The sequence below is a fragment of the Barbatula barbatula genome (assembly GCF_947034865.1).
Source record: "Barbatula barbatula genome assembly, chromosome: 8".
Taxonomy (NCBI): Eukaryota; Metazoa; Chordata; class Actinopteri; order Cypriniformes; family Nemacheilidae; genus Barbatula; species Barbatula barbatula.
The window spans coordinates 24,739,150-24,762,961 of NC_136771.1; the positions used below are offsets into that span (position 1 = coordinate 24,739,150).

At 38.9% G+C, this 23,812-nt stretch overlaps 5 protein-coding genes across 5 annotated transcripts; 1 reads left to right on the forward strand and 4 right to left on the reverse strand.

Moving 5' to 3' along the window:
- Positions 1-1,417: 1,417 nt before the first annotated feature.
- On the reverse strand, positions 1,418-5,260 carry LOC306897201 (uncharacterized protein). Its single transcript, XM_079461758.1, has 3 exons — positions 4,955-5,260; positions 4,516-4,852; positions 1,418-2,864 (listed from the first exon to the last, which is right to left on the reverse strand). Exons 1-3 carry the CDS (start codon positions 5,111-5,113, stop codon positions 1,852-1,854), a joined length of 1,509 nt encoding a protein of 502 aa, XP_079317884.1. The 5' UTR covers positions 5,114-5,260; the 3' UTR covers positions 1,418-1,851.
- A 2,396-nt stretch (positions 5,261-7,656) lies between these two features.
- On the reverse strand, positions 7,657-10,829 carry LOC306897757 (uncharacterized protein; the record flags this gene model as incomplete). Its single annotated transcript, XM_079462748.1, has 3 exons — positions 7,657-9,646; positions 10,360-10,637; positions 10,711-10,829. 3 exons carry the CDS (start codon positions 10,827-10,829, stop codon positions 7,920-7,922), a joined length of 2,124 nt encoding a protein of 707 aa, XP_079318874.1. The 3' UTR covers positions 7,657-7,919.
- A 140-nt stretch (positions 10,830-10,969) lies between these two features.
- On the forward strand, positions 10,970-13,691 carry LOC306897195 (uncharacterized protein). Its single transcript, XM_079461744.1, has 3 exons — positions 10,970-11,304; positions 11,407-11,836; positions 11,974-13,691. Exons 1-3 carry the CDS (start codon positions 11,146-11,148, stop codon positions 12,915-12,917), a joined length of 1,533 nt encoding a protein of 510 aa, XP_079317870.1. The 5' UTR covers positions 10,970-11,145; the 3' UTR covers positions 12,918-13,691.
- A 559-nt stretch (positions 13,692-14,250) lies between these two features.
- On the reverse strand, positions 14,251-16,822 carry LOC306897186 (uncharacterized protein). The gene is made up of 3 exons (XM_079461726.1): positions 16,492-16,822; positions 16,044-16,389; positions 14,251-15,923 (listed from the first exon to the last, which is right to left on the reverse strand). The coding sequence occupies exons 1-3, from the start codon at positions 16,648-16,650 to the stop codon at positions 14,725-14,727; spliced, it is 1,704 nt and encodes a 567-aa protein (XP_079317852.1). The 5' UTR covers positions 16,651-16,822; the 3' UTR covers positions 14,251-14,724.
- Positions 16,823-18,553: 1,731 nt separating this feature from the next.
- On the reverse strand, positions 18,554-23,768 carry LOC306897758 (uncharacterized protein). The gene is made up of 6 exons (XM_079462749.1): positions 23,598-23,768; positions 22,081-23,071; positions 20,785-20,866; positions 20,329-20,695; positions 20,135-20,221; positions 18,554-19,338 (listed from the first exon to the last, which is right to left on the reverse strand). Exons 1-6 carry the CDS (start codon positions 23,761-23,763, stop codon positions 18,683-18,685), a joined length of 2,349 nt encoding a protein of 782 aa, XP_079318875.1. The 5' UTR covers positions 23,764-23,768; the 3' UTR covers positions 18,554-18,682.
- Between the last annotated feature and the right edge of the window lie 44 nt (positions 23,769-23,812).

Sequence of the window (23,812 nt, forward strand, 5' to 3'; positions counted from 1 at the left end):
TATTTCAAACTGACTTGACAGAACGCATAGTAGTGAATTGAGACCAAGTAAAACAAAGCTGCGCAAGCGTGGAACAGATAGTGCAGTGTCGTAAATCGTCGCAAAACAAAATCATCATTTGCGCATGAGCGATTTCCACAACGTTGTTGTGCGCATGCGCGAACGGATAGTGTACTGACAATCATCAGAGAACTCATACAGGTGAAAGACCTTATAAATGTTCTCAGTGTGACAAGACGTTTGCTCGATCAGATGTCCTGAAAACCCATGAGAGAGTTCACACTGGAGAGAAACCTTATCACTGCTCCATCTGCAGTGAGAGATTCACTTATTTAGGAAGTTTTAATTCTCATCAGAAGAAACATGTTGAAGAACAAACTGTGCTCACAGTTTATCTGTTGAGTTTATTGTCAGTTTGATTGGGTCAGGTAGGGTCTAACACTGCAAGTTGTTGTTTTTGTAATGATGAATAGAACTAAACTTGTTTTGTGAGTACGTCTGTAAGATGTCTGTTTAAGAGCTGTACATATCTGTCAACCTGTTTTGCAAAATGAAAATCCTCTGACACCTAACAGTCACTTGATATTTAAAAGGCTGATATTCACGCTTATGTACAGTTATGTATGTGATGTTTGCTTGTCTACTGTAAATCGATTCAATTTAGGAACAAAGCAACGTTCTGAAATAACACGTAGAAACAGCTTCAACTGGGACAAGACAACGGAGATGATAGTGGACATTAAGAAAAAGAGAAGAACTCACCAGCCACTGTTTATCCGAGAGCCAGGATGAAGAAGTTTGGCATTCAAAGTATACTTCAATTCATACACGTACACACGCATTACCACATATTGCAATAGCTGCCCATGCCTACAGGGAACAGTATTAGACAGAATGTTTATTATATTGTCTTGAACATTGAAGTGCAGCTTTTTTCCACCCAACTTAACGGAGCAAGGTCAGAACCCATTTAGATATATACAACAGCACGGTTGAAGTGGCTAACTTTCTGTATTAAATGCATTTGTAATCTTAAATCTGCCTTGTGTATTTACACCCTTTAAAATTTCAAGATTTTGTGATTGTAAAGACCATAACATATGATTCTACATCTTATCTATATTGCTCTATAACCTAATAATAGGAATTCATCATTTTAAAGTTAATAGTTATGAAAACATTATCATGCAAAAAGTTGTCACCGAATATGTAAATAACTCAGAACCTGTGAAGACACCTTTTCTGTTTTTAACCTCGTGAATCCTAAACTTTTCACTGTTTAAGTTTAACGTGGCCTGGAGAGCTCACTATTATAACTTCACTAACAATCTATTGTTTTGTAAAATGGTTCATCTTCTATGGTTTGCTGTTCTCTCTTCTACTTTAGTATTCTGTACACATAGTTCTGTGTTTTGTTGGCTCCTAACACAAAATATGTATTTGGAAGTCAGTCTGAAAAAACATGTATGTTACATTCTGAGTATTGTTTAAATAAGTCACTTTTTCTATTCAATGTAACAATAAAAGCAACAGCAAAAAACACAACAACCCAAAACAACAACGTTGGCACAACCTTGACAGCACACGTACATCTGTGAGACGTCTAATTGATGTCTGCCTCTACATCTGACAGCAGACGTCTCGGAGAGATGACCAAACAATAAAAAAAATGTCTTGCAGATGTGTGTTTATTATCACAGTATTCATCTGATAACAAACAACACAAGTTCAGTTCTTTTCATATGTGACAAAAATAAGACCCTACCTGCCCCACACTTGTCACATTTATTTCACAAACATGAGCACAATTATTGCAGGTTATAGACACTGTTGAAAAATATGAAAAATACGTTATGATGATTCCAGTGCAGTTTGTTCTTCAACATGTTTCTTCTGATGAGAATTAAAACTTCCTAAATAAGTGAATCTCTCACTGCAGATGGAGCATTGATAAGGTTTCTCTCCAGTGTGAACTCTCTCATGGGTTTTCAGGACATCTGATCGAGCAAACGTCTTGTCACACTGAGAACATTTATAAGATCTTTCTCCTGTATGAGTTCTCTGGTGTTTTAGTAAGTTATTAGGTTGAGAGAAACTCTTCCCACAAACACTGCAGTGATGAGGTTTTTCTCCAGTGTGAATTCTCTTATGAAAGAAAAAAGAACTTGGCTGAGAAAATCTCTTTCCACAGTGAGAGCAGAGGTAAGGTTTCTCTCCAGTGTGAGTTCTCTCATGAGTCTTTAGATGAGATTTATGGCGGAAACGTTTATCACAGTGTGAACACTGATAGAGTTTCTCATCAGAATGTGTTTTTTGGTGTGACCTTAAAGATCCTGATTCCCTAAAGGTTTTTCCACATTCACTGCACTGATACGGTCTCTCATCGGTGTGTAAACGCAAATGATTCGTCAGATGAGGTTTGTGGTTGAATCTCATGTCACAGTGAGGACACGCGTACGGTTTTTCTCCAGTGTGAATTCTCTTATGAGCAACAAGATTTCCTTTGGTTCTGAAACACTTGTCACATTCACTGCAGTGGAAAGACTTTTCATCTCTGTGTGTCCTCATGTGAGCTTTCAGACTAGAAGAGAAATCAAAACTCTTCCCACACTGCTGACAGTGAAAGTGTTTCTTGTCTCTGTGCTCTTGTGAATGAAGCCTCTTCTCTTGTAAGGTAGGAAAGCTGATGTCACATCTCCTGCAGGTGAAGAGTTTCTGTTCTGTGTGTTTTCTCTCATGTGTCTCTAAACGTCTCTGTGAACTGAATGTCTTTCCACAGGTGATGCAGGAAAGAGTTTGTGCTGTCAGTCGCTGTTTTGATGTAGAGGCCGTTTCTCCATCACAACATGAATCACCGCTCTCATCTGAAACAAACACAACAGTGTTAAGAAGAAGCTCCAGCACATCTGACACTACATCAGTGTTGAACAAGAATGAGAAACTTTTAGTGCATTTACATTTAGTTCTTTTTTTATCCAAAGCGACTTACAAAGAGTTCGGGAAGCAATAAGCGATATGTCTTACAGGAGCAATAGTACAATAGGTGCTAATACAAAGTTACTCCTGTAAGATAAGTAACCTGTTGAGAGAAGAGAGAAGGTTAGTTATTTTTCTCATTTGTCTGTTTAGTATTCGCAGCAGAGATGAGTTTTAAGTAGTGTTTTGAAGGTTGTGAGAGATGTGGTTGACCGGACCACATTAGGAAGAATGTTCCACCAGGAAGGAGTTGTGAAGGAGAATGAGCGGGAAAGAGATTTAGTGCCCTTATGAGAAGGCATTAAAGGGCCGCTCGTTTGCTGAACGCAGGGTTCTTGATGGGGTGTAGGATGTCAGTGCAGATCCAGTGATAGTCCTGTAGGCAAACATCAGTGACTTGAATCTGATCCGGGCTTCAACCGGTAGCCAGTGGAGAGAAATGAAAAGGGGTGTCACATGAGCCCTTTGGGCTGTTGGAAGATGAGGCGTGCTGCTGTGTTCTGAACCAGCTGAAGTGGTTTGATAGCCTTTGCAGGAAGACCAGCAAGGAGAGAGTTGCAGTAGTCCAACCTTGAGATTACAAGCTGTTATGCGAGCTGCTACAGTGGTATCGTCTGGGTGAAACGAGATGTAGATCTGGGTGTCGTCAGCATAACAGTGAAACCGGAAGCCTTGGGCCCATATGATGGGTCCTAAGGATGTCAAGTAGATGGAAAAAAGCAGTGATCAAACCAGTGATCATGTGGTGAGCAGTGGACAGCGAGTCCCTCCATGACACCTTGAATGATCTGCCGGAGAGGTCGGATTAGAACCAGCGGAGAGGAGAGCCTGAGATTCCTAAGGATGACACGATTACTAGCAGTATCTGGTGATTGACTGTGTCAAACGCTGCAGATAGGTCTAGCAGATTCAGGACCGAGGATTTGGATTCCGCCTTGGCTAGCTTCTGTGACTGATAGCTGTGCAGTATCAGTGGAGTGATTTGAAGCCAGACTGCTTGTCATCCAGTAGTTTGTGCTGGGATAGGTAGGAAGACACCTGGTTGAAAACTGCCCTTTCAAGAGTTTTTGCAATAAATGGGAGGAGAGAGACAGGTCTGTAACTGTCGGTTTCATAAGTAGGGGAGTGACTTGGGCCTGTTTGAATGTGGATGGAAAAGTACCGGTGAGCAGGGAGGTGTTGATGTGTGTGAGTGCGGTGGATGTGGCCTGAAGGAGATGGGAGGGGATTCGGTCAAGGGGACTGGTGGTGGGGTGGCGAGAGAGAAGTCGGATGACTTCAGTGTCAGTCAGTGGGGGGAAAGAGGGGAGTTCGATGTTTGAAGAGAGGGGAGTGTGTACAGAGCTCTGTGTTGCTGAGAATTGTTTGCTGATGGATGATGTTTTCTCAGTGAAAAATACAGCAAAGTCCCCAGCAGTCAAAGATGAAGTGGGCAGAGGAGGAGGAGGGGGCAAAGAAGAGAGTGACTGAAGTGATGTAAAACACTTTTTATGACACAGGAACACACATGATAGTGAAAAGACAACAAAAGTACCATACCTGAAGGAATAAAATCATCATCATCATCATGATTCTCATCTTCTTCATCAGTGTGATGTTCTTCTTCTTCTTCTGTGGTTTGTGTTTTGATGTCCATCAGTTTCCTGCAGTCCATCAGTCTGACAGAACACATGTTCAGTGGTCTGGTGTTCAGGATCTGCTGTTCTCCAGCGTTACAGACAGAATCCAGAGACTCTGTGGAGGTTTGATCAGTAGATTCATCCTGATTCAAGGTGTGATTACTGTCACACACAGTGTCCTGAGCGTCTGTGGGGTTTGTGTCAGTATAACAGAGTAAAGTGAGGCTGAGCTCGGAGTCCTGTGTGTGTCTGGATTTCTGTTCAGAGAGGAAATATATTGACATAAAGCTCTAAAGTGTCACAGTGACATTAAAGTAGAAACATTTAAAAACAGTCAATGATGTTGAATGTGTCCAAACCTCTGTGTTGAGTTCATGTCCTCTTGTCCTCAGCTTTTCCTCCAGTAACTTCACCTCTTTCTTCAGCTGACAGATTTCTGTGATGAAATCATCAATATCCAGCATGGACACATCAGTTCCTACTGATTTACAGCACATCTGTGACGTCATCGTCAACATCTACACACACACAACACTCTGTTTACACTCATGAAAACACTAAAGAGAGAAAATCAAAGTGATGTAAACACGCAGCGCTCGATGTTTGTCTTTCTTTCTTTAGTGTGTTTATCGGCGGACTGAAGAGCTGCAGAGCGACTCCTGCTGGACTGGAGAGAGAAACACACTCAACACACATGACGATCATTTCAGACATTCATTGATTATTTTAATGTAGCGGCGCTTTAGTCAATATTAAATGTCCGCGATCTTTAGTCACTTTACAAAACCGCAAAAAATGTAAAGAGCATTATCTATCAGTATAACAATTCTGATTGATTTATCCTAATTCTCTTTCCTTCTCTAACCTCCCTATTCTTAGCTTTGTATACTGTGCTAGGCTTTAATGGACTAGTTTTGATGCACTTATGTATTTTGTTGCCTATGTTGTTATAATTGCTTCCAATGTTTCCTCATCTGTAAGTCGCTTTGGATAAAAGCGTCTGTTAAATGTAAATGTAAATGGTATTTTAATTGAAACTATTAGAATTTCTGTTGTGTTTTCAGCAGGGGCTTTAACGCTATCCACCCCGCTGAAAAAACCCAAAACATCACAGAAATTCTAATGGTTTACATTGGAATACCCTTACAAACCAATAGGTTTTTAGTCAAGTCAACTTCATTTATAGCGCTTTTTATAATTTTCATTGTTACAAAGCAGCTGTACATTGTATCTCAGTGGTAAGAGCATTGTGTTAACAACGCAAGGTTGTGTGTTGGATCTCAAGGGGTTGCAGATACCTTTGTAACATGTATAGGATCATGCTATGTAAGTTGCTTTGGATAAAAGCGTCTGCCAAATGCCTAAATGTAAATGTACATAAAACATATTGACTATAAGCAAAACATTTAAAGCAAACATTTAAGATAAGGGAGAGAGAGAAACACAGGTCAAATATTAAACAGACTATGAATCTAATATTAATTAGGCAAACAGAGCAAAACTGGATACGCAGCGAGGAATCCAAAACCACAATGGAGAAAAAATAACTCCTAATAACCTGCAGCCCTCTGCACAAGCTTGAGAGTGCTTGCACAACTAGGATAAATAAAAAAGAAACTTAGTAATAAGGTAAATTATAGGTTTAAGATTATTATTAATAATCTAATAGCAGTTGAAATGTTGTAGTGAATACGTGTCAAGTCGCCACATCCTTGGTTCCGGTTGATCTAAAGAACTAGTTAGATCCTAACTAATGAAGCATAAACCCTCAGAGGATTTATATCATGGTAGTGTAGTGGATTAAAAAGATGCGTCTTTAGTCTAGATTCAAACTGACAGACGTGTCTGCCTCCTGGACAGTTTAGGACCTAGATAGGAAAATGATCTTGATTAAGGTAATAAGCAAGATTTTAAAGTTAATGGGATGCTTTATATGTAATAAGTGCAAGGTTGAAAGAACCGGGCTAATACGCTTATCCTTTTCTGACATGTTTGAACTCGAGCTACCACATTTTGGACCAGTTGGGAGTTTTTGTAATAAGCCTGCAAGACAAAATTGTGCATTACAGTAATCTAGTCTTGATGTCATGAATGACCTCTCCTCATCTGATTGTGACAGCATGTGACGTAGTTCAGATATATTTCTAAGATGGTAAAAATAGTATTTTGCAGGTATTGGGGACCTGGTTCTCAAATGACAGAGTACTATTGAATAAAACGCAAAGATTCTTTGCTGACGACAAGTGTTTTATGGAACATCCGTCAATAGTCAAGCAGTATTCTTGGTTGTCACGTATGGCGTTTTTCAGTCCAATAAGTAACACTTCTGTTTTGTCCGAGTTCAAGAATAAAAATGTTTTACTCATCCAGTTTTTTATATCGACTATGCTTTCCATTAGTCGATTGAACTGCTGTTTTTCACGAGGCTTCAAGGAAATATAAAGTTGAGTGTCATCAGCATTACAGTGAAAGCTAACTCTGGGTCAATTTATCTCCTAGAGGTAGCATGTATAATGCGAAGAGCATAGGCCCCAAGACTGAGCCCTGTGGTACACCGTAGTGGAGGTGCGATTTGCATGACATCTCATTGTTTATGACTACAGATTGAAAACAGTCGGAATAAATAAGATCTAAACCATTTCAAACCATTATTCACTTAATGCCGACATACTTATCGAGTCTATTTCGAGAAATTAAAACCATTACAAAACATCCCACCAATAGATTATATCAGATACCAGTAGAACCATTACATTTTACATTAAAACCAATAGCAATCCCTTTAAACCCATTAAAACCACTTACTTGCATTTATTCATTTGGCAGACGCTTTGATCCAAAGATCTTACAAGTAGTTTTTTACAGTGGCACATTACTGCAGAGCAATCAGGGGTACGGTGTCTTGCTCAAGGGCCCTTCAGTCATGACTTGCTGACACTGAGATTTATACCAGCAACCTTCTGATCTCAAGCCCAACGCTCTAACCACCAGGCCATGGCTGGTGAACTTTTGTAACTCAGAGAATGACTTCTGTATTCTCCAAAACGAAGAACGTTTGTTTCTATGACACAAACACACAACCAAATGATACCTTTAAAGCAAAGTCTTAATAGTTAAGATGCAATAAGGTTTGAGAGGCCGTGCTTTACTCTGAACATAAAATGCTTAACTTTACTACAGACTGTTATAATCACAAGACGTTAATAATAATAATATTGTATCTAATAAACATACAACATAAAACAGATTCATGTTAATTCCTACATGAGAAAAAACATGCAGTTGAAGAAAAATACTCAAGCAAATTATTCCAGGTTATAGACGTTATGGTGATGTCAGTGCAGTTTGTTCTTCAGCATGTTTCTTCTGATGAATCTTAAAACCTGTTAAATAAGAGAATCTCTCACTGCAGATGGAGCAGTGATAAGGTTTCTCTCCAGTGTGAACTCTCTTGTGGATTCTCAAGCTACTTGAATGAATAAACGTCTTGTCACATTGAGAACATTTGAAGGGTCTTTCTCCTGTATGAATCCTCTGATGATTCAGTAGGGTGGTTTGTTGAGTGAAACGCTTCCCACAAACATTACAGCTGAAAGGTTTTTCTCCAGTGTGAACTCTCTTGTGTCTCTCTAAATGGCGATGGCGATTAAAACTCTTCCCACAAACAGTGCAGTGATAAGGTTTTTCTCCAGTGTGAATTCTCAGATGAACTTTATAAGTACTTGAATCAGTAAAGCACTTTCCACAGTGAGAGCAGAGGTAAGGTTTCTCTCCAGTGTGGATTCTCTCATGACGCACTAAGTACGATTTTTTAACAAAATGTTTATCACAGTGTGAACACTGATAGAGTTTTTCCTCAGTGTGTGTTGTTTGGTGTGACTTTAGATCAGTTTGTTCTTCAGCGTGTTTCTTCTGATGAGAATTAAAACTTCCTAAATAAGCAAATCTCTCACTGCAGATGGAGCATTGATAAGGTTTCTCTCCAGTGTGAACTCTCTCATGGGTTCTGAGGACATCTGCATAAGCAAATGTCTTGTCACACTGAGAACATTTGAACGGTCTTTCACCAGAATGAATTCTCTGATGATTTAGTAGAGCAGTTTGTTCAGTGAAACACCTTCCACAAGCATTACATTGATAAGGTTTTTCTCCAGTGTGAACTCTCTTGTGTCTCACTAAATGGTGATGACGATTAAAACTCTTGCCACAAACACTGCAGTGATAAGGTCTTTCTCCAGTGTGAATTCTCTTGTGTCTCACTAAATGGCGATGACGATTAAAATTCTTCCCACAAAAACTGCAGTGATAAGGTCTTTCTCCAGTGTGAATTCTCAGATGAACCCTAAAAGTACTTGGATCAGAAAATCTCTTTCCACAGTGAGAGCAGAGGTAAGGTTTCTCTCCAGTGTGAGTTCTCTCATGAGTCTTCAGCTGAGATTTCTGATGGAAATGTTTCTCACAGTGTGAACACTGATAGAGTTTCTCATCAGAGTGTGTTCTTTGGTGTGACTTTAAACCATTTGATTGCTTAAAGGTTTTTCCACATTCACTGCATTGATATGGTCTTTCACTGGTGTGTACACACATATGTTTCTTCAGATGAGGTTTGTAGTTGAATCTCTTGTCACAGTGAGGACACTTGAACAGGTTTTCTCTCGTGTGAATTCTCTTATGAACAACAAGATTTCCTTTAGTGCTAAAATATTTGTCACATTCAATGCAGTGGTAAGGTTTTTCTCCAGTGTGTGTCTTCATGTGAATCTTTAGAGTAGAAGAGAAATCAAAACTCCTCCCACACTGCTGACAGTGAAAGTGTTTCTTGTCTCTGTGCTCTTGTGAATGAAGCCTCTTCTCTTGTAAGGTAGGAAAGCTGATGTCACATCTCCTGCAGGTGAAGAGTTTCTGTTCTGTGTGTTTTCTCTCATGTGTCTCTAAACGTCTCTGTGAACTGAATGTCTTTCCACAGGTGATGCAGGAAAGAGTTTGTGCTGTCAGTCGCTGTTTTGATGTAGAGGCCGTTTCTCCATCACAACATGAATCACCGCTCTCATCTGAAAGAAACACAAGCGTAATAAAGAGTGAAAATAAGGGAGTGAATTTAGTTTATATTAACCAATATGCATTTAACCAATGAGAGCCTTGTTTCTATTTCTGCACTTTGAAAAGATTTGCATCACGTTTAGATTGAAACCCGGCTACTGAAAGGCACCACGAAAAGAGGGTGAGAGATAGACAGAGAGAGAGAGACAGAGAGATAGAGAGACATAGAGAGAGAGACAGAGAGAGAGAGTGAGATAGACAGAGAGATAGAGAGACAGAGAGAGAGAGAGACATTGTGGCATCATACAGTGGTCACGTGAACTCAGTTCTCTGTACTCAAAGTATGTTCTGAGCATCTTCTCAGAGAACAATCAGCTTTTGTGGAGTTTGGAGGAGAGACGTGAACTTATGGTTGTCAGTCAGTATCAGTCAGAATTGCTTGCATGGATGTTTTTGCAGTGTAGCCTATAATAATCCACCAGATTTCGTTTTTCATATCTTTATCTTATAATGTTGAATAACAGTGTTTAATGGAGTGAGTACAGAACATTCTTTCAGCAGTCAGTTATTAAAGCAATAAACCCCAAGAAGCAGTGTGTGTCAGTGCATTTTATAAGAGGCGTAATAAAAGCCCATTAACGCTGTTAGAAAATGTCACATGAGTGACATAAAAACACCTTTCATGACAGAAACTCACGTGAAAAAAACAGCTAAACAAACATACCTGAAGGAATAAAATCATCATCATCATCATCTTCTTCTTCATCATCATCAGTGTAAAGCTCCTCTGCTGTGGGTTCTATTTCTGCCTCGATCATGTTCCCGCTGTCTTCACAAGTCTGGTCTTCCTCTGATTTGGGTTCAGTTTTGACCTCCAGGTTCCTGTCATTCACCATTTCAACTGAAGGAACAAAATCCTCATGATTCTCTTCTTCATCAGTCTGTTCTTCCTTCACTATGAGTTCAGTTTTGATCTCCATCAGTTTCCTGCAGTCCATCAGTCTGACAGAACACATGAACACAAGAATCCAGAGACTCTGAGGAGGTTTAATCACAAAATACACACAGAACTCACGTGAAAGTGATGTAAACACGCAGCGCTCGATGTTTGTCTTTCTTTCTTTCTTTAGTGTGTTTATCGGCGGACTGAAGAGCTGCAGAGCGACTCCTGCTGGACTGGAGAGAAACACACATGACGATCATTTCATACATTTTTTAGTTTTAGTTTTAGTTTTAGTTTTAGTTTTAGTTTTAGTTTTAGTTTTAGTTTTAGTTTTAGTTTTAGTTTTAGTTTTAGTTTTAGTTTTAGTTTAGCAGTGATTCGTGACTCCAGTGTTGAGTGTGTTTCTCTCTCCAGTCCAGCAGGAGTCGCTCTGCAGCTCTTCAGTCCGCCGATAAACACACTAAAGAAAGAAAGAAAGACAAACATCGAGCGCTGCGTGTTTACATCACTTTGATTTTCTCTCTTTAGTGTTTTCATGAGTGTAAACAGAGTGTTGTGTGTGTGTAGATGTTGACGATGACGTCACAGATGTGCTGTAAATCAGTAGGAACTGATGTGTCCATGCTGGATATTGATGATTTCATCACAGAAATCTGTCAGCTGAAGAAAGAGGTGAAGTTACTGGAGGAAAAGCTGAGGACAAGAGGACATGAACTCAACACAGAGGTTTGGACACATTCAACATCATTGACTGTTTTTAAATGTTTCTACTTTAATGTCACTGTGACACTTTAGAGCTTTATGTCAATATATTTCCTCTCTGAACAGAAATCCAGACACACACAGGACTCCGAGCTCAGCCTCACTTTACTCTGTTATACTGACACAAACCCCACAGACGCTCAGGACACTGTGTGTGACAGTAATCACACCTTGAATCAGGATGAATCTACTGATCAAACCTCCACAGAGTCTCTGGATTCTGTCTGTAACGCTGGAGAACAGCAGATCCTGAACACCAGACCACTGAACATGTGTTCTGTCAGACTGATTGGGACTGATGGGAAACTGATGGAGATCAAAACTGAACTCATAGTGAAGGAAGAACAGACTGATGAAGAAGAGAATCATGAGGATTTTGTTCCTTCGGTCAAACGGGTGAGTGGTGAGAACCTGGATATAAAAAAAGAGCCCAAATCGGATGAAGATCATCACACTGATGAAGATGAGAATCATGATGATGGTTTTATTCCCTCAGGTATGTTTCATCTGCTTTTTCTTCACGGTATTCCTGTTTCACGTTTTTACAGCACTCAAGTCACAAATTCTCAGTCAACACTGATGTAGTGTCAGATGTGCTGGAGCTTCTTCTTAACACTGTTGTGTTTGTTTCAGATGAGAGCGGTGATTCATGTTGTGATGGAGAAACGGCCTCTACATCAAAACAGCGACTGACAGCACAAACTCTTTCCTGCATCACCTGTGGAAAGACATTCAGTTCACAGAGACGTTTAGAGACACATGAGAGAAAACACACAGAACAGAAACTCTTCACCTGCAGGAGATGTGACATCAGCTTTCCTACCTTACAAGAGAAGAGGCTTCATTCACAAGAGCACAGAGACAAGAAGCCCTATGAGAAGAAACAGTTTCACTGTCAGCAGTGTGGGAAGAATTTTGCCTCGTCTTCTAGTCTGAACATTCACGTGAAGACACACACTGGAGAAAAGTCTTTCCACTGCAGTGAATGTGACAAATATTTCAGAACCAAAGGAAATCTTGTTCTTCATCAGAGAATTCACACGGGAGAAAAACCGTACGTGTGTCCTCACTGTGACAAGAGATTCAGCCTTAAATCCCATTTAAAGAATCACGTGCGTGTCCACACCAATGAGAGACCGTATGAGTGCAGTGAATGTGGAAAAACCTTTAAGCAGTCAAGTTCTTTACAGAGACATGAAAAAACACACACTGGGGAGAAACTCTATCAGTGTTCACGCTGTGATAAGCGTTTCCGTGATAAAGCTAATCTGATACGTCATGAGAGAGTTCACACTGGAGAGAAACCGTATCACTGCAGTGTTTGTGGGAAGAGTTTCACTCAACATAATAACTTACTAGAGCATCAGAGAATTCATACTGGTGAAAGACCTTATAAATGTTCTCAGTGTGACAAGACGTTTGCTTATTCAAATGTCCTGAGAATCCATGAGAGAGTTCACACTGGAGAGAAATCTTATCACTGCTCCATCTGCAGTGAGAGATTCACTTATTTAAAAAGTTTCAAGACTCATCAGAAGAAACATGCTGAAGAACAAACTGTTTTTGAATTATCATAGTGTCTTCTACTATTTTTGTGTGTAAAGTCTAAAAGGTGTTTGAAATAAATCATTCCAGATCCTGAACATTTATGACTAAACTCAGAAAGTTGAGAATTATCGTTGAGTTTTGTGTTCTTGTCCAGCTTCTGTGTCTAAATGCATTGTTTATGATCATGAAGACAAAAGTCAAGTCGTGTTTATTAAGAACTATAAACTCTGTTGGATGTGACTCTTCAGGAGCAGAAATGAATTGCATTTTCTGGTAAACATGTTGCTCTTTAACCTGTTGTCTACTTTGTCGTAAAAATGAAATTTGACCTTTTAAGAAACGGCCCTATTTTTCTATGCAGGTTCAAACATATGCTCCAAGCACAGTAAATATCTGCATCTAATTTTCATCATAATGTGTTTGTAGTTTGATGTTGTCTTAAAGTGATGGTTTGCACTAGAATTCAAATATGTCGTTTATTTACGCCCCCATAGGCCATCAAAGAAATTTGTTCATGAGTAGAACAATAAAGCTGATTTTAACAAGATCACATCTTTTTAATGTTGTCAACGACGTAGGAAAGCGTCTTTTGGATAAGCCTTTGTTTGGTGGGAAGATTGTTTAACTTGAAATCAGAAGACTGAAGGCACTGAACAAATTAACTGATACACAGTCCAAATCAATATTGACTAATCGAGTCACTAGCTATGTTTTTTTTTAAAGTTTTCATCATAACTGAGATCATGTAAGCAGATGATGTTAAGTAATAATGTTTAATAAATGTTGCATATAATTGCGGTCCATAAATAAGTGAATGCTCGAAACAAGTGGCTTGCAAGACACTAGACACTGTTGTCATGCGGTTTCTACATCAGTAAAGGCGGTAACAAACGGTAAGGACTGCACGACCCTGTGTCAATGTTTAGAATGGAGATTTTCTCACGATTTACAAGTAGTTGGAAACATTTGAGATATTGTAAGTACTCATCTGAACAAAATATATTACACTGGCCTAGTGATTTTTGGATAAAATTGTAACAAACTGTACCTTTAAAGGGGAGGAGTAAATAGATGCTCCGGCCAAGTCGTATAATTTACGGCATTTGAGATGGATAGTCATTTCAGGGAGAAATTGGTGCATTTTCAGATTTTAACAGAAGATAATGAGGGGACATGAATTTGAAAAAGCAAATTGCCCACATTGATAAGCTATTTACTATAAATGCAGCAATATTTCATGAAAAAATAAGAATTGTCATTTTAAATTTCACTGGGACTTTAAGTATTGAGAAGACGCCTCTATCCAAAGTGACTAAAAACAGTGAGGAAAGCAATAAAGGCATTCATTTTGAGCAATGATTTGAGATGTGTTGTACCAAAATTATAGTTTTTATTGTTTTCAGAGATGATACCTTTTGCAGGAGGGAAACGAATGAACTGTAAGCGTACCACAGTAAGGGGCTGCTTATTCGCTGGCCGCGGGCATCTGGAAGGAGTGGTGTGATTTCAAACACAGTCTCTGAGGGTGGACTTTGTTACACAATTACACAAAATCCTGTTTTCAAATTGACATTTCTACACTATATTACTCTATACTATATTAAACATTTTGTTAGCTGGAATGGACCATTGTACCCATAGAGAAATATACAAGCACCTGAAATGATTCACTTTTCAGTTATACATACACAAGACTTGCATTTAAAACCCTCCCTGATGGAATAAAACTAATACATTTGGCCTGTGATTAGCACAAAAAACCCATGTATATAAGGAGAACTGCAAAGTTAAAAAAAGTATTTCAATGTTATAGATAGCATAAATGGTAAAACAGCGCTATGATGATTCCAGTGCAGTTTGTTCTTCAACATGTTTCTTCTGATGAGAATTAAAACTTCCTAAATAAGTGAATCTCTCACTGCAGATGGAGCAGTGATAAGGTTTCTCTCCAGTGTGAACTCTCTCATGGGTTCTGAGGACATCTGATCGAGCAAACGTCTTGTCACACTGAGAACATTTATAAGGTCTTTCTCCAGTGTGAATTCTCTGGTGTTTTGCTAAATGGCCATGACGATAAAACCTTTTACCACAAACACTGCAGTGATAAGGTTTCTCTCCAGTGTGAATTCTCTTATGAACTGTAAAATGAAATTGATTATAAAAGCACTTTCCACAGTCAGAGCAGAGGTAAGGTTTCTCTCCAGTGTGAATTCTCTCATGAGTTCTCAGATGAGATTTATGACGGAAACGTTTATCACAGTGTGAACACTGATAGAGTTTCTCATCTGTGTGTGTTTTTTGGTGTGAATTTAGACCAGATAACTGCCTAAAGGTTTTTCCACATTCACTGCACTTATACGGTCTCTCATCTGTGTGTAAACGCATGTGTCTCTTAATATAGGATCTGTAACTGAATCTCTTGTCACAGTGAGGACACGCGTACGGTTTTTCTCCAGTGTGAGTTCTCTGATGAGTGACAAGATTTTGTTTGGTGGTGAAATATTTGTCACATTCACTGCAGTGGAAAGGTTTTTCTCCAGTGTGTGACCTAATGTGAACTCCCATATTAGAAGTTGTTGTAAAAAAAATCTTCCCACAATGCTGACAGTGAAAGCGTTTCTTCTCGTACGGTTTTTCTCCAGTGTGAATTCTCTGATGAGCAGCCAGAGATCCTTTGGTTCTGAAAAATTTGTCACATTCACTGCAGTGAAAAGGTTTTTCTCCAGTGTGTGTCCTCATGTGAACTTTCAGACTAGAAGCGGAGACACAAGGTCTCCCACACTGCTGACAGTGAAAGTGTTTCTTGTCTCTGTGCTCTTGTGAATGACGTCTCTTCTCTTGTAAGGTAGGAAAGCTGATGTCACATCTCCTGCAGGTGAAGAGTTTCTGTTCTGTGTGTTTTCTCTCATGTGTCTCTAAACGTCTCTGTGAACTGAATGTCTTTCCACAGGTGATGCAGGAAAGAGTTTGTGCTGTCAGTCGCTGTTTTGATGTAGAGGCCGTTTCTCCATCACAACATGAATCACCGCTCTCATCTGAAACAAACACAACAGTGTTAAGAAGAAGCTCCAGCACATCTGACACTACATCAGTGTTGACTGAGGATGAGAAACAAGAGATTGAAATATTGTGATCAGACAACAGATGAAACAAACCTGAAGGAATAAAATCATCATCATCATCATAATTCTCATCTTCTTCATCAGTGTGATGTTCTTCTTCTTCTTCTTCTTCTTCTGTGGTTTGTGTTTTGATGTCCATCAGTTTCCTGCAGTCCATCAGTCTGACAGAACACATGTTCAGTGGTCTGGTGTTCAGGATCTGCTGTTCTCCAGCGTTACAGACAGAATCCAGAGACTCTGTGGAGGTTTGATCAGTAGATTCATCCTGATTCAAGGTGTGATTACTGTCACACACAGTGTCCTGAGCGTCTGTGGGGTTTGTGTCAGTATAACAGAGTAAAGTGAGGCTGAGCTCGGAGTCCTGTGTGTGTCTGGATTTCTGTTCAGAGAGGAAATATATTGACATAAAGCTCTAAAGTGTCACAGTGACATTAAAGTAGAAACATTTAAAAACAGTCAATGATGTTGAATGTGTCCAAACCTCTGTGTTGAGTTCATGTCCTCTTGTCCTCAGCTTTTCCTCCAGTAACTTCACCTCTTTCTTCAGCTGACAGATTTCTGTGATGAAATCATCAATATCCAGCATGGACACATCAGTTCCTACTGATTTACAGCACATCTGTGACGTCATCGTCAACATCTACACACACACAACACTCTGTTTACACTCATGAAAACACTAAAGAGAGAAAATCAAAGTGATGTAAACACGCAGCGCTCGATGTTTGTCTTTCTTTCTTTCTTTAGTGTGTTTATCGGCGGACTGAAGAGCTGCAGAGCGACTCCTGCTGGACTGGAGACTCATCACACTCAACACTGGAGTCATGACGATCCTTTTACATATTCTGATTCTTTACAAAGATTAAAGTCATAAATTACCGTGTGAGTAGAAGGTTAATAATGTTCTGTGATAATCTGCTTCACATCAAATTTTCAAACATTTTACAAAAGAACAAAACATCGACATTTTTTAAACACTAAACTTTGTTATCAGCAAGGAATCGTCAGCATCCTTGTAAATGACACTAAGTATCGTGATCCAAACACTGAACGTGAAACATGAACTCATAACACAACAATACATAAAGCAGATACCAAAGACCAAGAGCAGCATTTACATTTATGCATTTGGCAGACGCTTTAATCCAAAGCCACTTGCATTGCATTATACTATACATTTGTTTTTTAGGTCTGATCACACAGAGACCATCTCAGTGAGTAATATGTCATATGTGCTTTTATAGAGGATCCTGTATGTGAAGAGGCTTCATTCATTCATGGGAATGCACTTTGATTTCAGGAGAGCAATTTAGGACCCGAGTGGAATTTTGGTCCTTTGAGCATACAGTAAATCAGATATATCAAAGCTCATCATCCATCCTTACACCAACATCAGTCATCATGCGTGTATTAAAATTGTAGTTTTATGGAGGATAAGAAATGACTTAATAAAGTGTATGAATAAATAAATAATTACAGTCATAAATGCAGAAATGAAGCGATAAAGGTAATAAACAGATCTGTGCCCCAGATCTAATGTTCTGACACGTAACACACTAAACAGCTACACTTTTTTCCAATTACAATTTATTTATATAGCACTTCTTTACAATGTTGTATAGTTTCAAAGCAAATTACATGAAAATGAAGACACTGCATTAATAAATATACATGGTGCTACTGCACATATTATTGTCATCATAGAAAGACCGTAATCTACTAAAATAGTATATACTTTATCACATACGGTTAATATGATAGATAGTAGGTGTGATAATGAACCAGACATGCCTTTCCAGCTAACATGGAAATGGCTCTAAAAAAGAGAATATTATGTCTTAAGTAATACCATGACCAAGAGTGTAATGCGCATAAAATAATTAAACTGAATTTACAGATCCCTAAACTAATCTAAAGTCAGCAGTCTCCCAGTACGCCAACCGAGCGACAGCGACAAGGAACCAAAGCTCCAATGATAAATATCGAAGACAAAACTTTGTGAGAAACCAGATTCATCTGGGATGTCCAGATCTCCTCTGACACGCTACTGATGCAGTCAGTAACTTTTGGTTAAGAAAGACTTAATAATAGTTTATAGTTTTACACTGGTTTAAAACTGTCAGGTCTGTTTTGTAGCAAATTAAGAATGTTGACGGCAAAAGAGACTCTTGTTTGTTTGAAAGGAAAGGTTATGGTTATGGTGTGTCTGAAACACAGATATGGCACAAGAGGCATGATGTTACTCACTGTAGCTATATCTAGACAGGACAATGATCTTACACCCGTGCTTGATTTTGAGATTCTGGAGCTTTGAGACAGCAGTGAGTGTGAAGAACTATAATGAGATGACAGGACTGTGACAATATACTACTGTAACAACTGTACCATTACGAATGAATGATAATGCACAACATATTTGGTGCATATGTGAATCATTAACTACACACGGAACAAGAAGTTACTGATTCGACATACACTTAAAACATTTGAAGGGTCTTCCTCAAAGATCTAGAGATGACATCAATTAAGAAAACAAAATTAAGCATTACATGTAAATTATGTTTGTCTAAATCTTTCATGAAGGTTTTCCTGCTCTTGTGACAGATTGTTTCCAGCATGTTTCTTCTGTTGAGTCTGAAAACCTCCTAAATAAGTGAATGTCCCTCCGCAGATTATCTGGTGGATTTCTCTCCTGTGTGAACTTTCTGATGGAGTTTCAGAAGAACTCGTTGAGTAAACGCCTTGTCACACTGACAGCATTTATAAGGTTTTTCTCCAGTGTGAAGTCTCTTGTGTGTCCTTAAATTGTCACGTCGACTGAAACACTTCCCACAAAAACTGCAGGAAAAAGGTTTTTCTCCAGTGTGAACTCTCTGATGATCTCTGAAACTACGTGAAGTTGAAAAGCTCTTCCCACAAACACTGCAGTGATAAGGTTTTTCTCCAGTGTGGGTTCTCTGATGATCTCTGAAAGCACTTGAATTTGAAAAGCTCTTTCCACAGTCAGAGCAGAGGTAAGGTTTCTCTCCAGTGTGAGTTCTCTCATGTAGCGTCAGATGAGCTTTTTGACGGAAGCGTTTGTCACAGTATGAACACTGAAAGAGTTTCTCCTCAGAGTGTAGTTTTTGATGCGATTTCAAACTACCGGAATATTTAAAGATTTTTCCACATTCGCTGCACTGATATCGCCTCTCATCGGTGTGTACACGCACGTGTCTTTCAAAACAAGATGCAGTGTAAAATCTCTTCTGACAGTGAGGACACTCGTGCTTTTTTTCCCCCCTTTGAATCCCTCTGTCCTCTTCCGTTTCTCCATCACTGCTCTCATCTGAAGGAAACACGACAGGTCAAGCTTAAGCATAAGCACTTCTTACAATTTTAAGTATGACTTCAAATGTCCACCCTGTTCTGGACAAACACTTAATAGTCTAATATAATATGTTTGTGCATTACTTGCTTTAATCAGCAAACGATCTTCTCCGATTCCATTTTCTGGAATAAGTTAATAACATAACAAAGAACCATTTCACATGATGTCTTTTTTTCTTTAAAATATTATTTAAAATGTCCGCGCTTACACAGTAACTTGACCTTCCACTGTTAATCAATTTTTTAAAGCTATATTTTTGGTGTTTTTTTACACTTTTATTTGGACAGGACAGTATAGAGCTGACAGGAAAGCATTAAACAGAGATAAAACAGCAGGTTCGGCAGGTACGGGATCTCAACTTCTGGTTCATGGGGACTTTAAATTCCCGCATTCTGCATTATATGGAGCTCGCTCCCAGAACGTGCTGATGGTGATCCGACTATAAAACTGATTTAATTTCATTTGTTTTACAGGAAACATGTATCCCGTTATTTGCTGATATACAAAGTAACTAAAGCTGTTTGGAGCATAAGATGAAAATTCTCATAATCTTGCATTTCTTCTCTCCAGAGTTCACATGTGGATAAACGGAAGTTTCCCTTCAAAGGCTTCAGATAAATGTGAGCATTATAAAAGCGTTAATGTCTTATTTCACTTGTGACTCAAGTTGATGCAAGGTCCTCTGAAACATCAGAAATTCACACCACAGTCAAATGTCATAAACAGATGAACAACATTAAAAGAAGAAACAAACCTGAAGGAATAAAATCATCATCATCATCATCATCCTCCTCCTCCTCCTCCTCGTCTTCATCAGTTTGATGTTCCTCTGATGTGGGTTCTGCTTCATTTCAAAAGAGCTTTAGTGTTATTTGACTTGTGACTCGAGCGACACAAAATACTCATTAAACCAAGAATCCATATCATGTCTACATAATAAAAACTTACCTGATGTGACTTTATCATCATCATCATCACGATTCTCATCTTCTTCATCGATTTGTTCTTCCTTTACTTCGGGTTCAGTTTTGATCTCCATCAGTTTCCCATCAGCCCCAATCAGTCTGACAGAACACATGTTCAGTGGTCTGGTGTTCAGGATCTGCTGTTCTCCAGCGTTACAGACAGAATCCAGAGACTCTGTGGAGGTTTGATCAGTAGATTCATCCTGATTCAAGGTGTGATTACTGTCACACACAGTGTCCTGAGCGTCTGTGGGGTTTGTGTCAGTATAACAGAGTAAAGTGAGGCTGAGCTCCGAGTCCTGTGTGTGTCTGGAGCACATCTCATCCGACTGTGACGTCATCGTCAACACCTAAACACAAACATACACACAAACACACACAACACTCTGTTTACACTCATGAAAACACTAAAGAGAGAAAATCAAAGTGATGTAAACACGCAGCGCTCGATGTTTGTCTTTCTTTCTTTCTTTAGTGTGTTTATCGGCGGACTGAAGAGCTGCAGAGCGACTCCTGCTGGACTGGAGAGAGAAACACACACGACGATTTATCTTTGTGGTGATTGGCTTAACTGTAAATAATAATGTGCTTTTATGTATTTTAACGTGGTATTTTTAAGCACAATCACTGCATTGAAACTTTATGGTTTTGTTTGTGACCATGAAAGGCTATTAAGATCTTAAACCTGTGTGAGTTTTAGTATTTCTTAGTTTTTTTTCTCTTTGTATTTTTAAATGGTTTGTTCTGTAGTGTACTTCGCAGCTGTTGAAAAATTTTATGTTCTTTGTAACTAAAATAAAAACAAGACCATTTCAACCATGCGGTTACTCGTTACCCAAATTAAAATAATGAAGATTCTAGATTGCGTGGTGAAGGTTTTTGCTTTCACAATATTGCCTTTGAACCAACATTGGGAGCAACATCCGTACCACACAGTGTTCTGATGTCATCTATTGGTCAGCGTGGTCTTAAGTTTCTTCTAAAAACTAAATGTATTGAATTGTATAAAGCTTTGATTTTAATAATTTACTAAAACAGTGTTTAAGGTATTAATTAATAAGGCAATTAGAATTTAAATTGTTTGGCAGTTGCCCTCAAAATAAGGCAGGATACAGAATGGGCGATCCACAAGAATGAGAGACCATGAATGAATAAATAAATACGGTGGTGATTTTGTACAACTTTAACTGCTGAATATCGCGCAGGAATACAGTAATGACGACTTTGTTCTTAGCAGTTATTAAACTTTCAGCAGTGTTTACTTCCAACACAATTCCATCTATCATATCAGAAGGACGAGAAGACTTTGAAAAGTTGCAAAAAATGAATCTTTGGAAAAGTCATCATGAAACTTTGGAAAAGTCATAAACAAGCAGCCTCTACAGCGAGGGGAAGGTCAATAATCATTATTTTGAAGCACTTGAGAATGAGACTAAATAATCATTCAGAAATTGAAAATACGATTGCTCACACAATATCTATCTCACATATAAATCATTAACTACGAATTGTGATCTGAAGTTACTAATTAGACAAACAACACAACACAGGTCAATTCCCAACAAAACATGACAACAAAAACACCTGCAGTTGAAGACCTTCACTGACCAACTCAAACTCACAGTTCTCTTTATAATCCTGTCATCTTGTGAAAATAATTTTCTTTTGATCAGTTAAAGCTAAATGATTTCAGATTATATACAGTGTTAATGAAACCCCTTAAAACACAAGACACTATGATGATTCCAGTGCAGTTTGTTCTTCAGCATGTTTCTTCTGATGAGTCTGAAGACTTCCTAAATAAGTGAATCTCTCACTGCAGATGGAGCAGTGATAAGGTTTCTCTCCAGTGTGAATTCTCTGATGGGTTTTTAAGCCACTCGACTGATTGAACGTCTTGTCACACTGAGAACATTTGTAAAGTCTTTCTCCTGTATGAATTCTCTTGTGCCTCGAGTAGGTACCGTGTGTAGTGAAACTCTTCCCACAAACACTGCAGTGATAAGGTTTTTCTCCAGTGTGAATTCTCTTATGAATGCTGAAAGTACTTGATGTAGAAAATCTCTTTCCACAGTGAGAGCAGAGGTAAGGTTTCTCTCCGGTGTGAACTCTCTCATGGCGTATCAACAGAGATTTCTGATGGAAACTTTTATCACAGTGTGAACACTTATAGAGTTTCTCCTCAGAGTGTTTCTGTTGGTGTGTCTCCAGACCGTTTAACTGCTTGAAGGTTTTTCCACATTCACTGCACTGATACGGTCTCTCATCGGTGTGTACACGCATGTGTCTGTTTAGATGAGTTTTACGGCCGAATCTCTTGTCACAGTGAGGACACTTGTGTGGTTTTTCTCCTGTGTGAATTCTCTGATGAGCAACAAAACATGCTTTGGTTCTGAAATATTTGTCACATTCACTGCAGTGGAAAGGTTTTTCATCACTGTGTGTCTTCATGTGAACTCTCAGAGTAGAATAGGAGAGAAAACTCTTTCCACACTGCTGACAGTGAAACTGCTTTTTCTCTCCGTGCAGTTTTGAACGACGTTTCTTCTCTTGTAAGGTAGGAAAGCTCCTGTGTTTCTGTTCTGTGTGTTTTCTCTCATGTGTCTCTAAACGTCTCTGTGAACTGAATGTCTTTCCACAGGTGATGCAGGAAAGAGTTTGTGCTGTCAGTCGCTGTTTTGATGTAGAGGCCGTTTCTCCATCACAACATGAATCACCGCTCTCATCTGAAACAAACACAACAGTGTTAAGAAGAAGCTCCAGCACATCTGACACTACATCAGTGTTGACTGAGGATGAGAAACAAGAGATTGAAATATTGTGATCAGACAACAGATGAAACAAACACAACAGTGTTAATAATCTCTTTTGACTTATATTTACACAAAGTTCAAACACAGAAATAATATTGTGAACTGAGATTCGTTTTCCACAAAAAGCATATGCTGGTTTAGGTATGTTTTGATGCTGTCTTTAGCTGGTTTAAGCTGGTCAAACCAGCACATGCTGTTTTTTTCAACAGTGGAATGCCTAAAAAAGGCGTTGTTGTTTACATATTTACATAAAGTCTTACATATTTAATTATTCTGTTGTCAGACATAAAATAGTAACTACAAATGTTAATGTTTATTTGTCCAGTCAGTAACAATGACAGGTTTCATTCATTCACTCATAGTACCAAAACGGGAAATACAAACTCAGCCCCTCGAAAAAGATTTAGGAAAAGACAACAGAAGGAATAAAAACCATCACCAGGATTTTCGTTCTCGTCAGTCTGTTCTTCTTCTTTTTCTTCTTCTGTGGTTTGTGTTTTGATGTCCATCAGTTTCCTGCAGTCCATCAGTCTGACAGAACACATGTTCAGTGGTGTCGAGTCCTGTGTGTGTCTGGAGCACATCTCATCCGACTGTGACGTCATCTTCAACATCTACACACACACAACACTCTGTTTACACTCATGAAAACAC

Coding starts and splice junctions, on each gene's coding strand:
- LOC306897201 (XM_079461758.1), bottom strand. CDS start 5,113: ATGTTGACGATGACGTCACAGATGTGCTGTAAATCAGTAGGAACTGAT. Junction 4,853..4,954: donor GACATGAACTCAACACAGAG/GTTTGGACACAT, acceptor CTCTCTGAACAG/AAATCCAGACACACACAGGA. Junction 2,865..4,515: donor TGATGATTTTATTCCTTCAG/GTATGGTACTTT, acceptor TGTTTGTTTCAG/ATGAGAGCGGTGATTCATGT.
- LOC306897195 (XM_079461744.1), top strand. CDS start 11,146: ATGTTGACGATGACGTCACAGATGTGCTGTAAATCAGTAGGAACTGAT. Junction 11,305..11,406: donor GACATGAACTCAACACAGAG/GTTTGGACACAT, acceptor CTCTCTGAACAG/AAATCCAGACACACACAGGA. Junction 11,837..11,973: donor TGATGGTTTTATTCCCTCAG/GTATGTTTCATC, acceptor TGTTTGTTTCAG/ATGAGAGCGGTGATTCATGT.
- LOC306897186 (XM_079461726.1), bottom strand. CDS start 16,650: ATGTTGACGATGACGTCACAGATGTGCTGTAAATCAGTAGGAACTGAT. Junction 16,390..16,491: donor GACATGAACTCAACACAGAG/GTTTGGACACAT, acceptor CTCTCTGAACAG/AAATCCAGACACACACAGGA. Junction 15,924..16,043: donor TGATGATTTTATTCCTTCAG/GTTTGTTTCATC, acceptor TGTTTGTTTCAG/ATGAGAGCGGTGATTCATGT.
- LOC306897758 (XM_079462749.1), bottom strand. CDS start 23,763: ATGACGTCACAGTCGGATGAGATGTGCTCCAGACACACACAGGACTCG. Junction 23,072..23,597: donor TGACGAGAACGAAAATCCTG/GTGATGGTTTTT, acceptor TGTTTGTTTCAG/ATGAGAGCGGTGATTCATGT. Junction 19,339..20,134: donor TGATGATTTTATTCCTTCAG/GTTTGTTTCTTC, acceptor TGTTTCCTTCAG/ATGAGAGCAGTGATGGAGAA.